The sequence below is a fragment of the Dasypus novemcinctus genome, chromosome 24 (genome assembly GCF_030445035.2).
Source record: "Dasypus novemcinctus isolate mDasNov1 chromosome 24, mDasNov1.1.hap2, whole genome shotgun sequence".
NCBI classification, from domain to species: Eukaryota; Metazoa; Chordata; class Mammalia; order Cingulata; family Dasypodidae; genus Dasypus; species Dasypus novemcinctus.
In genome coordinates, this window is record NC_080696.1 from 22,319,594 (window position 1) to 22,332,623 (window position 13,030).

Consider the following 13,030-nt stretch of genomic DNA (forward strand, 5'->3'; position numbering starts at 1 on the left):
CTGGGTGTAGGTGACCCCTAACCTCCAGGTGGCTGCAGAATTAATCTCTGTTTAAGTAAGCCTCACCCCTTATTCCTCCCTCACAGGGAGGCTGGGGTTACCTCACAAAGCTCTGCTGGGGTCACACCAGTATGGCAAGAGCAAGCGCTAGAGTGTGCAGGTACAGCAGGATCCAGCAGACAGAAATCTGTGGCCAGTAGGAGGCAGGTGAGTATGGGGAAGCACAAGAAACAGTTGATGGTTTAATGAGACAGTTGGAATTCCAGATAGATGTATCACCTCTCTGCTATGTCTTCTTTCCTTTTATCCCAGTTCAAATATTACCTTCTCCACAAGCCTTCCCTGAGTTCCACAAATGATGGGCCTCAGTCCCCGAAGCCAGCTGGAGCTGGAATGGTCTAACTGGGAGGCTGTCTTCCCTCTTAAGTATGAAGGTGGGGAAGGGGTCTTGTACCCCTTGGTGGAGACTGAGAAATTCTGCTTGTCCAGATCACCAAAGAACCAAATGGGGGTTTGAATGTGTGGGAAACGAGTGGAGGGTGGGTTTGACTTCAATGCAGGCAGATTTTGCTAGCTAGTGTCTGGGTCAGAGGTATGTGTGTGTGTATGTTTTGGGGGGCAGGGGGAGCCTGGGAAGGAGAAGGGTCAGGTTTAAAGTTTGTTTTTTTTTTTGCAGGTTGGTCTCCTAGGAAACCCGGTATTGGCAAAGGCTGCCCCCCAGGTGAGTGAGCTGTTGCCTGGTGCCTTCTGTGCTAGAACGTGCAGTTGGACAAGTTTGCGAGGCTGCAGAGATGAGGTTTGGCTGCATGAGGAACCCTCTGCTGCTGCTGGTTGTTCTGGTGCTGGTGGCCAGACTGGGCCACTTGCAAAGGTGGCAAGGCTTCCAGGAGAAGCCCATGAGCAAGAAGAACATGAACTCGACCCTCGGCTACTTCATTCAAGCCTACAACAACGCCAGCAATGATACCTACGCATTTCGAATCAACAAGCTGCTTCGATCTCAGATGCAGGTTTGTGCCTCATTTCTTCAGATATGGCTACCAGATAGTGCCAGTCAATGGTAACACCAAGTAGGGAGCAGCTCAACTTGGAGCAAGCATATTCAGGCCTGAGAGGTGGTTTAGCCACACTTCCTAGATGCTAGTCCAAAGACTGGAGAGAAACCCTAGCTTAGCAGCTACTAATCTGAAGCAAAAATGTCCAAGGAGGCTGTCCACTGTTCTTCCTTGAGAAGAACTGTCTCTCATTCTGAAATTATGCCCTCCTTCCTTTCAAGGAAGCACAGTGACAGCAAATGAGGATCGTTTTTTCTTCTTTAATGGTCTTATTTGGCAAAACACAAGCATTGCTAATTCTCCATAGGTTCTCCTTAAAAAATACTTCTTTCAATTTTCAGTTTTGTAAAATCTAAGGATGGATTTTCTGTGTTCTTTGGAAACCTGGAATTACACAGGGTTTTTTGGGGGTGTGGGGAGAGTGAGGAATAGATTTCAAGGAGATCACCTCCACTTTTATCTTTGTATGTATAAGTTTTCTCTGAAATGCATTAATTGTGGGGTGATAGAGGAAAGAAAAGTTACTTGGAAACTACTTTAATTGGTTCTCCTGTCTGCCCCCTTCCTCTTCTGCTAAGTTCAAATAGTAAATTATGTAAATTAGGTCAGAGGTGATAACACATCTTTGTTTGATTTACTGGATTTTCCAAAAAAATATTGACTAGGTAAAAAAATGCTCCAGCCAGAGAGAAGGAAAACTGGAGCAGGAGAAATCGGAAGGCGGGTGGGGCAGGTCCTGATAGCGTGACAAAGACCGTGGACTCCTCAGCACATCATGCAGACATGCCCTGTGCCTGTCTCAGTTATCCACTCTGGCCACAAGATGGCAGGCTTGTTCAACATCATGACCAGGAACAGTGCCCGAAGTGGCCACAAAGGGGCGGCCATCTATCCTAACAGTTCTCTTGAAGGCTTGTTCCCTCTGATTAGTCTTCCCAAGGATAAGTCTGGGAATTCTAGGAGGCCTGTCTTGTGACATCAATCTGTTAACATTAACAGTTAACTGTAAAAGAATTGTTTAGGAACAAACTTTGATGTAATTCAAATTGAGGAGTGGACAGAGTGGGTCTGCACCTTGGTAGCTAGACAATCTTGGGCAAGGGTCTCTGGGCATCCCACCCCCATTTCAGCATGATTGTGACTGTCTTAATACCTCATGGAGGGCTAGACAAGCAGCACATCACTCCCTCTTCTCCAAACTGTGGAATCTTGGTCGAGAGTCCTCCAGCCTCTCTAAGCCTCGGTTTCCTCATCTGCAAAGTGGGCAGAGTAAGAGTGAAGCACAGAGCCAACATACGTGGCTGTTATTATGATTGATCCTATTAATATTTAACAATCACGTCTAACAGTGAAGAAGAAAGCACACTGGAATGTAAAATATTAGTTAAATTTATGACCAGTGTTAAGTTTCATCCAGGGTGCTTTGGAGATAAATAAAATGCTTGGTGTGGTAGTGCTGGACACATGATCTCTGAGATGCCACATAGCACGGAATGTTTCCTGATTAAAGAGCACACTCAGCACAGGAGTGCCTGCCCCATGGGGTCCTTCTTGCTGATGCTGACACCAGGATCTCAGCTACCCTCAGCCTCAAAATCCTTGTTGCCCTGTGTTGAAGTCTTCGGAAGGCACCTTCCTCTGTGGAGCGCATCAATGCTCACTCCCTCTGCCACCTCCCCAGAGTCCTAACCCATCTCCTTTGGTTGGGCCAGTCACTTTTGGACAAGAAGGCAAGACGCTTCTAGGAACTTCTCACCTCACCAGCTCAGAACTCTCTAATCCACACATATGCTAAAGGAATCCAGTTCAGTTTCCAACAGGGAACAATAAGGACACAACTCCTTGTTTGGATCTCACTGGTGGGTGTGGGACCTTTCTGTCCTCAAAGGGCTTTCATATTCTTTATACCCAAGCCTCAGGCTTGGACGAGTCAAAAAAGAGAAATCACTTTGAAGGGGGAGCCCTTGGCAAGCAGCTTGACTGTACCTTCTTCCTTCATTTGCATTATTGACCCCATTCACTAGACCAGGAAACTGAGGCTCATTGAGGTAGAGGGACTTTTCCAAGGTGATGACTGCATTGGCAGGGAATAAACTTAGAACTTGAGCACTATTCTTCTGACTCCTATTCTGCCATTATTCCAACTCCTTAGCCAGTTCTGAGTGATAGTAATGGCATTGACAGCTAACATTCATGTGCTCTAACAATGCTTCACACACTCTGCTAAATTGCTTTTATGTGTGCTTTCATTGCACCCCTATCATAACTCCATGAGCTGGCACAATGACTATTGGACCTTTGTAAATGTCGCTGAGGTTGTTGGGCAGCTAGCTCAAGCTTTCAGAGTTAATGAATGGGGAACCCAGGCTGCAAATCAATGAGATTCCAAAGCTCCTGTTTTTAGCTGTGCTGTTGGTTGTGAAGGAGATTAGGGAGAGAAGAGGAGAAGGAATGGATTGGAAGGGCTGAGGGTGGGTCCCTGTCTTCGTGCATTATGAGGACCAGGTGTGCAGACTTGGGAGTGGCTTGTGGTTGCCAGGCAACTAGGCTTGGCACCACCTCTGGTCCTGGGGATGGAAAGGAAACAGGTGGGCAGCGACTTGTGCCTGCAGCAGCCAACCCCGCTTGGAGCCCACGCCTGGGCCTGTTGAGGGGGCTTGGCCTTCACTGTGCTCCCCAGGCAGGAGGGGGAGGGTGCCGCGCCTTTGATGGGGGAAAAGTTCACTGTCTGAACTTTTCCTGGGGAGGGTCAGGAATTGGGCAATTGGAGTCAAAACTAACTACAAATGCTTCTCAGTAGCTGACGACAGGAGTGGAGTACCTGGTCACGGTGAAGATTAGCCGGACTAAATGCAAGAGAGACAGCAATGACACTCATTCCTGTCCCCTTCAAAGCCAGAACAAGCTAAAAAAGGTAGGTGGTGAAAATTAGTAGAGGATGAACTCATGATGAAACGGGCAAATTAGAAACGAAAAACAAACGATAAACCATTCATTGAATCCGAACAGCTTTTGTGGCCTCTTGGACGGGGGTGGGGTTAGGGCACAGTTCCCGGGCTGCCTGGCACCTTCGCAGCACCTCTGGGGCAGAAAACAGGCTCTTGAGGTGGGCAGTCCTGGTCTAGCCCTCCACCATCTGAAGGACAGACGAGCCTCTGAGTGACCGGACCCCCTGTGGCACCCCAGCATGGAACCCCCTCTCCCACCCGATCTCCCTCCCCTGTCTCTTAGGTTGAAGTAGTTTTACTTTTCTTTGGGGTCCTCCGAGCTCACTCTCCAGGTGTCTGAGGAATGGACACTTTGCTCCCTGATTTCCTTGTCCGCCTGCCCCCTCTTACTTTTCCCGGTCCCCCTCTTTCGCCACGACCCAAAAGCTGGAAGCCAGGAGTGTCTCCACCTCTGCCTGGGGTGTCTGTGCAGGAGCCTTGGGCAGGCAATGCTGCTGCCCCTTAGCTGTCCTGCCCAGCCTGCATTCCGGGATCCTGCTGGGCAGGAGAAACCTAGGGGACCCTTGCTATGGGCTGGACCCCCCACCCTGCTCCACCCACGTGATCGGCGCACACAGCCGCACAATGGCTCCAGAGTTTCCGGAGCCGGGCCTGGAGGGCAGCACAGTTTTGTTGGCTTCAAAAAAGATATGGCCAAAAGACAATTGTCTGTTCTTTCTCTTTCCACAGAATTTGATTTGTGATTTTATGATCTACACTGTGCCCTGGATGAACTATTACCAGCTCTGGAACCATACCTGTCTGGAGGTCTAAGTGAGTTAGTGGAAAGACCCTCAACTGCAGCCTTCGGGCAGCTTGTTGTGCGTTTTCTCTTATAAAATTCTAAAAAGATCGTAGCTCTCTCATTAGAATCTCCATACACACACACATTCTCTTTTTTTTTAATGTCATGATATTGATATTATTTTTTTAATTTTTTAATTGTCTTTTTTTTAAAAAAATACATAGGTTACAAAAAATGTTACATTAAAAAATGTAAGAGGTTCCCATATACCCCAACACCCCAACCCCTCATTCCTCCTACATCAACTTCTTTCATCATTGTGGCACATTCATTACATTTGGTGAATAATTTTGGAGCACTGCTACACCGTACAGATTATAGTTTACATTGTAGTTTACACTCTCCCCGGTCCATTCAGTGGGTTATGGCAGGATATATAATGTCCAGCATCTGTTCCTGCAATATCATTTAGGACAACTCCAAGTCCTGAAAATGCCCCACATCTCTTCTTCCTTCTCCCTGCCCTCAGGGATGTGGCCACTTTCTCCACACCGATGATACAATTTCTTCCATTGCTAGAGTCACAACAGAGGGGTTCAACTATGGCAGGGGAGGAACACTGGTGTGGGGTGTTATTGATGGGGGACAAGTGGTTGGGAGGGAGTTCCTCAGGGCATGTATATAGGGTATGTAAAAATGTTCTGATACTCGTTGGGTATTGTCATAGTAGGTAGAGTTACAAACAACAACTGAGGGAGTGCTGGTTTCCTAGCCAGGGAAGCTCTGTCACATTCCCCATTGGAACAGCAACAACCCCCCAAGTGCAAGGGCAAAGACCAGTGAAGAAGGATGGTCCAATGGTGGGCCCTTGATACTGATGACTATGCTTATGAGCCTGTGTACCTGATATTTCAACTAGGCCTAGAGGTGCAGGGTAGCTAAGAACTACACACACATTCTGTATCTCTTGCCCAAAAGTCTTTAGGGGTTGATGGAATTTGAGCAGAGGATTGTTCACTGTTGACTCTTGAGGGGACTCTGTGATTTTTTTGTGCGTCAGCCCTTTTCTTGAGGGCTTTCCTGGATTCAGGCACATCCCTGATCCTTGGTCACATGTATGCAACACTGAGGGTTTGTGAGCATGCTGGGGTTTGCCAAGACCACCCCCAGGTCCAGTGATTTGCTAGGACAACTCATAGGACTCACCCTAGCATCCACTCCCAGCTAAAGATTAATTACAGCAGAAGGACACAAAACAAGATCAGCAAAGAGACAAGGACAAAGCCTAGAGGAAATCAGAAACAAACCTCCTTGAGCCCTCTCCTCGGGGAGTCACCCTGGACACCAGCATCTAATAGTAACAACATGTGTGAATTGTTCTCTTCCAGGCAACCTGGCTAGGGATGCAGCACCTGGGTTTTTTTAAATTGGAGGTGGGTCGTGTAGGCGCCCTCTGCCAGGCATGTCCCCAAATCCCAGACTCCCAGAAGGAAAGCAGGTGCTGAGCATACACTACACTTTGCATATAGTCTTTGCACAGGGAACCCCATTTTCAGTCAGGGGAGGTTTTATATCAGTGTAGGGAGCTGTTTATCAGTCAAGTTCCCAGATGCCCACATGGCCGACCCCGTGAGGGGGCCCTTCTGAGCACTGTGGAGCAGACCTGCTGGTCTGTGTCTTCTGTGCAGTGAGTCTTGAGCCTCCCGTGTGCTCATGGCTGGTGGAGCGGCCCAGGGCCCCTGCCTGTGTGCGGCTCACAGCCAAGTGGGGGCGGTGAGCTTTAGACCAGAAGCGAGGGCGTGGGCTGAGGGCACCTGGTTACACTTGACCACTGGTCTCCTTCCCAGGGATCAGCACCTCTAATGCTGCCATAAGGACAACTTGAGAGAGGATTTCTAAGTGAGAAGAGTTAATGCGTAAGCATAAACCTTGAATTTGCCTAAGAGGCCTAAGGGAAAAGGGAGGAGGGAGGCAAAATAGCTAAAAGGTGGTGTGGTGGTCTGGAGCTATGTACCTCAGAAAAACATGTTCTTAAACTTGGCTCCGTTCCTCTGGGCATGAACTCATTGTAAATAAGACCTTCTGATGAGGTGGCTCAGTTAAGGTCTGGCACAAAGGAATTGGAATGGGCCTTAATCTATTCCTGGAGTCCTTTATAAGTAGAATGAAATTTGGACATGGAAGGAGAAAGCCACGGGCGGAGCAGACAGGAGCTGAAATTAAACAAAACCTGGAAGAGAAGGGAGAGGCCAGGGGAGGCCGCCATGTGTGTTGCCAGGTGACAGAAAAGCCAAGGACCAAAGATCCCCAAAAGCCGGCCCCAGGACATCATAGTCTTCTGGGAGAAAGCATCACCTTGCTGATGACTTGAATTTGGACTTTTCCTAGACTCAAAACCATGAGCCAATAAATTCCTGTTGTTTAAGCCAATCCGTCCTATAGTATTTGCTTTGGCAGCCAGGGGAACTAAAGCAAGTGTGAAGCTCTTGAACAAAGGAGAGGAAAGCTGGAAGCAACAGTTCTGCTAATCTCTTCCAACTCTCTCTGGTTGCAAATGCTTGGGACAGGTAAGGGGCCCCGACTGCTTCTATGTGTTAGGCCCTGAGTCTGCTGCCCTTAGTATCTCCTCTGATCATCCCGACAACCTTGTGAAATGGCTGCTTTTGCTTCCATTTTACAGAAGAGTCTGAAGCCTAAGGAAGTTAAATAATTGACCCAACTCCTCTGTCCCTAGTAATTGGTGGGGTGGGGATTCGAACCCAGTCTTCATGCAGTAGTAAAGCCCCAGCTCTGAACCATGAAACTGGAAGCTGTTGTTAAAAGCAGTTTCCCACTAAAAAGTCCCACATGGGGGACACTCTCAGGTCTCTGCTGCTTCAAACCTGGCTGAAATTCCTAAGGGTTAGCCACTGAATTAATTGTTTTTTCTTCTACCCTGACTTTCCCCTACTGCATACACTAGGCCCTGATATGATAAGCTCAGCAATGGAAGGGAATGATTAAAACAGCCTTGTCTTAGCCAAAGCTACCAATGCAAAATTACCAGAAATGGCTGGCTTTTATAAAGGGGGTTTATATGGGATAAAAGGTTATGTTCCAAGGCCATGAAATGTCCAAATCAAGGCATCATCAAGTCAGCTACTGGTGATCCTGGTATCCTGCCACGTGGTGAGGCAAGATGGTGGGTCTGCCAGTCTTCTCTGACTTTCTCCAGGAGCTCAGCTGTGGGTGATCAGGAATCTTTCCCTGGGCCTAGTCTCCTTGAGTCAACTGAGACATGCCTCACTGAAGTAATCCAGTCAAAATTGATCCAAGCAAGTGATCTATCAAGGTCCCTTAACCAAACTGAATGCACTCAAAAGATCTTACACCCACAGGAATGGATTAGTTCAAATGCATAATCTTTCCTGGGATTCATAAAATTCAAACCATCACAAGTCTATTTTCAAATTGCCTTAGCTGAAAAGGGATCAGCAGCTCCTCAGTAGGCCACTGATGATATAAGATGCTTAAGACTTTTGGGAAGGTTGGAGCTTTAGGGGTGGATGCAACCTCATTTGGAGACCTCTGATACTGACCTCAGGACCTCCCACCTCCTGTCCTGTGACAGAAGACAACAGACTGGAGCCAACCATAGAGCAAGATGTTCCTCCAGATGCGCCTCTTCCTTTGTCCATTTCAGTTCGCTTTGCCACCAGCTCTTTTGGTCGAAATTGAACATGCATGTGGGAAAGTGCACAGATGCAGATTGTACAGCTCAAAGACTTTTCACAATGGAGCAACAGCCCTCAGACCAGGAAAGGGAATGTCACCCACCCATTTCGGGCCCACTCCCTCACTCCTCCCCCTCTGAAGGTCACCTCTCTCTGGAGCCTAACATCCTATCTTAGTGTGGCCTATTTGTTGAAGTTAGAAATGGAATCTTACAGTATATGTTCTTGTGTTTCTTGCTTCATTCACTCAATGAATCTGACATTCATGTTGTGTGAGGTTGTGGTTCATGTTTATCATTATGTAGAATTCCCTCATGTAATTATACCACAATTTATTTATCTGTTCTACTCATAATAGGCTTTTGGGTAGTTTCCAGCTTTTTGCTATGAAGAATAAACATATACATCAACTGGTAAATGGATAAACAAAATGTGGCATATCCATACAATGGAGTATTATTCAGCCATAAAAAAGAGTGCGGTGCTGATACAGGTGACAACATGGATGAAATCTGAAGACATGGTGAGTGAAATAAGCCAGACAAAAAGGACACACGTTGTATGATTCCATTTATATGAAATATCTAGAACACACTAATTCATACAGACAGAAAGTAGATCGCAGGTTACCAGGGACATGGTGAAGGGATATTGGGGAGTTAATGTCTTAATGGGTAAAAAGTTTCTTTTTGGGTAATGAAAAAGTCTTGGTCAGCAAGGGTAGTGATGGTAGCCCAGCATTGTCAATGGAATTAATACCTGCCGTTGAAGTGTACATTTTAAAATGGTTAAAATGGGAAATATGCTATATAAAAAGAATGAACATGTGTGTGCCTGTCTAATGAGCTTTGGTAGAATGACTCCTTCAGTTTGTTGAGTGCTGATGGGCCCTGACTGTGAGCCTTATCACAGATTCCCCACCATGAGATGAAGGTATAGATGTCCCTTGCCCCCAGAGAACCTCAGGATCTAAAATCAGCATACAAGAGGGGCTGGTTGTTTTCATTTGCCTCTTCAGAGACTCTCTCTGACCTGCACCATCTATGTTGGGCCCCTGGAGCTGCTGTGCATGCACAGCCCACTGCAACAGGTTTCCTTGTTGCTCTGGTTTCTGGCTGGGCTTGGGCAGTAGAGGCAGCAACAAGAGATGGGAGGATGGGGGGCAAGGAGTGGACCTAGCCGACTGTGGGCATTTCTTCCCTCTACATCCAGTGATACCACGTTGGCTGTTGGGAGACTTTATACCATGGGAACCAGCAAAGGCTGCAAGTTAGTCCCTCCTCCTTTTTGGTTAATTAATTAATTCAAATTTTGGAAAGCTGTTTGTTAAACACTTACCAACATACCACTGGGCTGGGGTAGTCCTTCTCCCAGCTTCTTCCTTGCTGGGTCATTGGCAGTTGGCAGAGGCCCTTAGAAAAGCTCCTGTCTGGTGGCCCTCTTGGTGAGGTTTTCTCTCTCTGGGCTCTGTTAACCTCCCCTCCCTTTCCCTTTTGAGTCCAGTAGTGATAAGAGCTCCTCAATGTTGCTAGCCCCTTGTACTGCACTCTCCCTTGTAGTTTCCCTATACTGTGCCCATACCCTGTAAATTGTCCCTTTATTTACTCTCAGTTACTGTTTTTGCCTCCTAGGAGGCTGCAACAAATACCATGAAATGGGTTGACTTAATGGGAATTTATTAACTTACAATTTTGAGGCCAAAAAAAAAAAAAATGTACACATCCATGCATCATCAAGTGATACTTTTTCCCCAATGAACAGCTGTTGGTGATCCTTGGTTCCTCAGTCTCATGGCAAGGCACATGGTGGCATCTAGTGTTCTCTCCCTTCTCTTTCAGGTTTTGTTGACTTCAGCTTCTTACTTCCACGCCTTTCTCTCTCTCATATTTATCCTATTTATAAATGACTCTAATAATAGGATTAAGTTCCATCCTGAATGAGGTGGGTTATGCCTTAAGTAGCCTGATCAAAAGGTCTAATTTACAATGGGTTCACACCCATGGAAATGGATTAAATTTAAGAACATGTTTTTCTGGAGTACATACAGCTTTAAACCCACCACAATTACCCAGTTGGTGACTTCTGTCCCCTGCCAGGGCCCTGATTGGTATCCAAGAAAAGGCAGAAAGTGGTGCCTTAAAACTCACTGGTCTGAGACTTTTGCTTCCAGAAAGATGGAACAGACATCCATTTTCCTATTCCTAGTTTGATTCCTACAGTCAAAATCTCTGGACATTGTATATAAAGCAAACATAATGAGACTCTGAAAGGTAGAGAGAAGAAGGCAGATTGGCTAGGAATCTCAAAATCCAAGGATTGGACCTGGTGGTGAGTTCCCTGGGTGTGAAAGACTGATAAAATGGTCCCCCAAAGATAAATTATTCTTTATCCCTGGAACCCATGAGTATTACCTTATATGGTAAAAGAGTGAATATTTATCTGACAAAAAATATGATTAATTTAAGGATCTTGAGAGGAAGAACTTATCCTAGATTATCAAGGTAGACCCTAAATGCAATCACATGTGTGCTTATGAGAGGCAGAGGGAGATTGGTCATAGACACACAGAGAAGCCATGTGAAGACGGAGGCAAAGGTTGGAGTGATGCAGCCACAAGTCTGGCAAGCCCAGAAGCTGCTGGAAGCTGGAAGGCAAAAGGAAAAGATTCTCCTTAGAATCTCTGGAGGGAGTGAAGACCTCCTGAAACTTTGACTTTTTACTTCAGGAGTCCAGAATTGTTTGAAAATAAATTTCTATTGGCTTAAGCCTCCAAGTTTGTGGTAATTCGTTACAGAAATGATGGGAAATGAATATGCTGAGTTATCAGTTTGCATCATATATCCCAGACCACACCACCAGACACAGGCAAAAAAAAAAAAAACAACCCCACCTTCCCCTAAAGTCTATTCTCTCTAGCCAAAAGACCAGGAAAGAGGCAGCCCAGCAAGACAATGAACCTTTGGAAAATAATGGCTTAACTCTAGACAAAAACCACAACTCCCTCCCACCCCCGCCCTGGCAAGGATGAATAGGGAGGCTAGACATTCAGCTCCAGGCTGTAATGAAGTACCCCAAACCCTGCTGGGATGGGGTCAGAAAAGGCCAAGTAGGGGACTAGGACTTTCATCCCCACTGGTGGTAACAAGGACCTCTCCTTCCTGTGGTGTTAGTGGAGACTATGTAGAGCAGGGGTTCTTAACAGATCCCAAGGGGTCTGTGGAAAGATTTCAGGGGGTCCATGAGCTTGATTTTTTTAAAGGGAATAAAGAGTTTATTAGCAAACAAGAAAAGAGATAAGTATACATAATCTAAAGTGTGGATTGCAGGCATGTTCCAGAATGAGTTGCACCCCATGAGCTTGAATTGAAAAAAATTATCTTTACTTTCCTACCTCTAACTGAAATCTAGCATTTCCCTCTCTTATGAATGTATGCAATAAATTACAGTAGTATTCATTTCACCTGACTGGCAAAGGGATCCGTGGAACAAAAAAGGTTAAGAACCCCTCATGGAGAGAGACTGGATTTCCAATTATTCTCCCTTCAAGTGGTATCTGAAGAGGCCTGGTAGAGAGCTGGGGACTTTTGCCCCACCCAAAGATAACAGGGTCCCCTGTGGTACCAGTAGGGCCATATGGGAAACGGTGATGACTCATGCCTGCTCCTCCCAGTCAAGGTGCTATAAGCTGAGGCATAGAGAGGAACCTGAACTCTTCCCCACTCACCTGTGTCATGGAGGCTGAGTGGAAAACCTGGGTTTCCACCCTCACCAGGCAGTAATGAAGTGGGACCCCTCTTCTCCCACTGGAGCAGAGTCAGAGGAGGCCTGCTAAAAACAGAAGATATAAATAAGATCCAGAGTCATAACATAATAAAAAAATGCCTAGATTTTAATAGAAAATTACTTATCAGACCAAGAACTAGGAAAATCTCAACATGATTAAAAACAGATAATCAATACATGCTAACATGAAGATGACACAGATGTTAAAATCATTTGACCAGGATTTTAAAGCAGCCATCATAAAAATACTTCAATGAGCAATACAAACATACTTAAAACAAATGAAAAAAAACGAAAGTCTCAGCAAAACAATAAATTGTTGAGACAAAGAAATAGAAGATGTACAGAAGAAACATGGAAATTTTAGAATTGTAAAATACAATACCTGAACTAAAAAACTCAATGGATGGACTCACCAGCAGAAGGAGAAAACAGAGAAAAGAATCAGTGAGCTGGAAGACAGAACAATAGAAATTACCCAATCTAAACAACACAGAGAGGGTAGACTGATTAAAAAGAAAGAGATGCTCAGAGATGTCTGTGAGTATGACAAAAGATCCAATAGTCATACTATCAGAGTCCCTGAAGAAGAGAAGAAAAGAGGGTGGGACTGAGAAAGCATTTGAAAAAAATTATGGCTAAAAATTTCTCAAGTCTGGCAAAAGACATAAACCTCCAGATCCAAGAAACTGAGTAAATCCCAGATAAGATATACCCAAAGAAATCCATATCAAGATATAGCATAAT

General features: G+C 45.7%; 1 protein-coding gene across 2 annotated transcripts; it reads left to right on the plus strand.

Moving 5' to 3' along the window:
• The first annotated feature begins 685 nt into the window (after positions 1-685).
• On the plus strand, positions 686-6,704 carry CSTL1 (cystatin like 1). Of its 2 annotated transcripts, XM_058287399.1 has the most exons (4): positions 686-1,010; positions 3,856-3,969; positions 4,733-4,816; positions 6,635-6,704. In XM_058287399.1, exons 1-3 carry the CDS (start codon positions 792-794, stop codon positions 4,814-4,816), a joined length of 417 nt encoding a protein of 138 aa, XP_058143382.1. In that variant the 5' UTR covers positions 686-791; the 3' UTR covers positions 6,635-6,704. The 2 variants fall into 2 exon arrangements, with proteins under 2 accessions (XP_058143382.1, XP_004477089.1); XM_004477032.2 differs by lacking the exon at positions 6,635-6,704 and having other exon boundaries at positions 4,733-4,895.
• Positions 6,705-13,030: the final 6,326 nt, after the last annotated feature.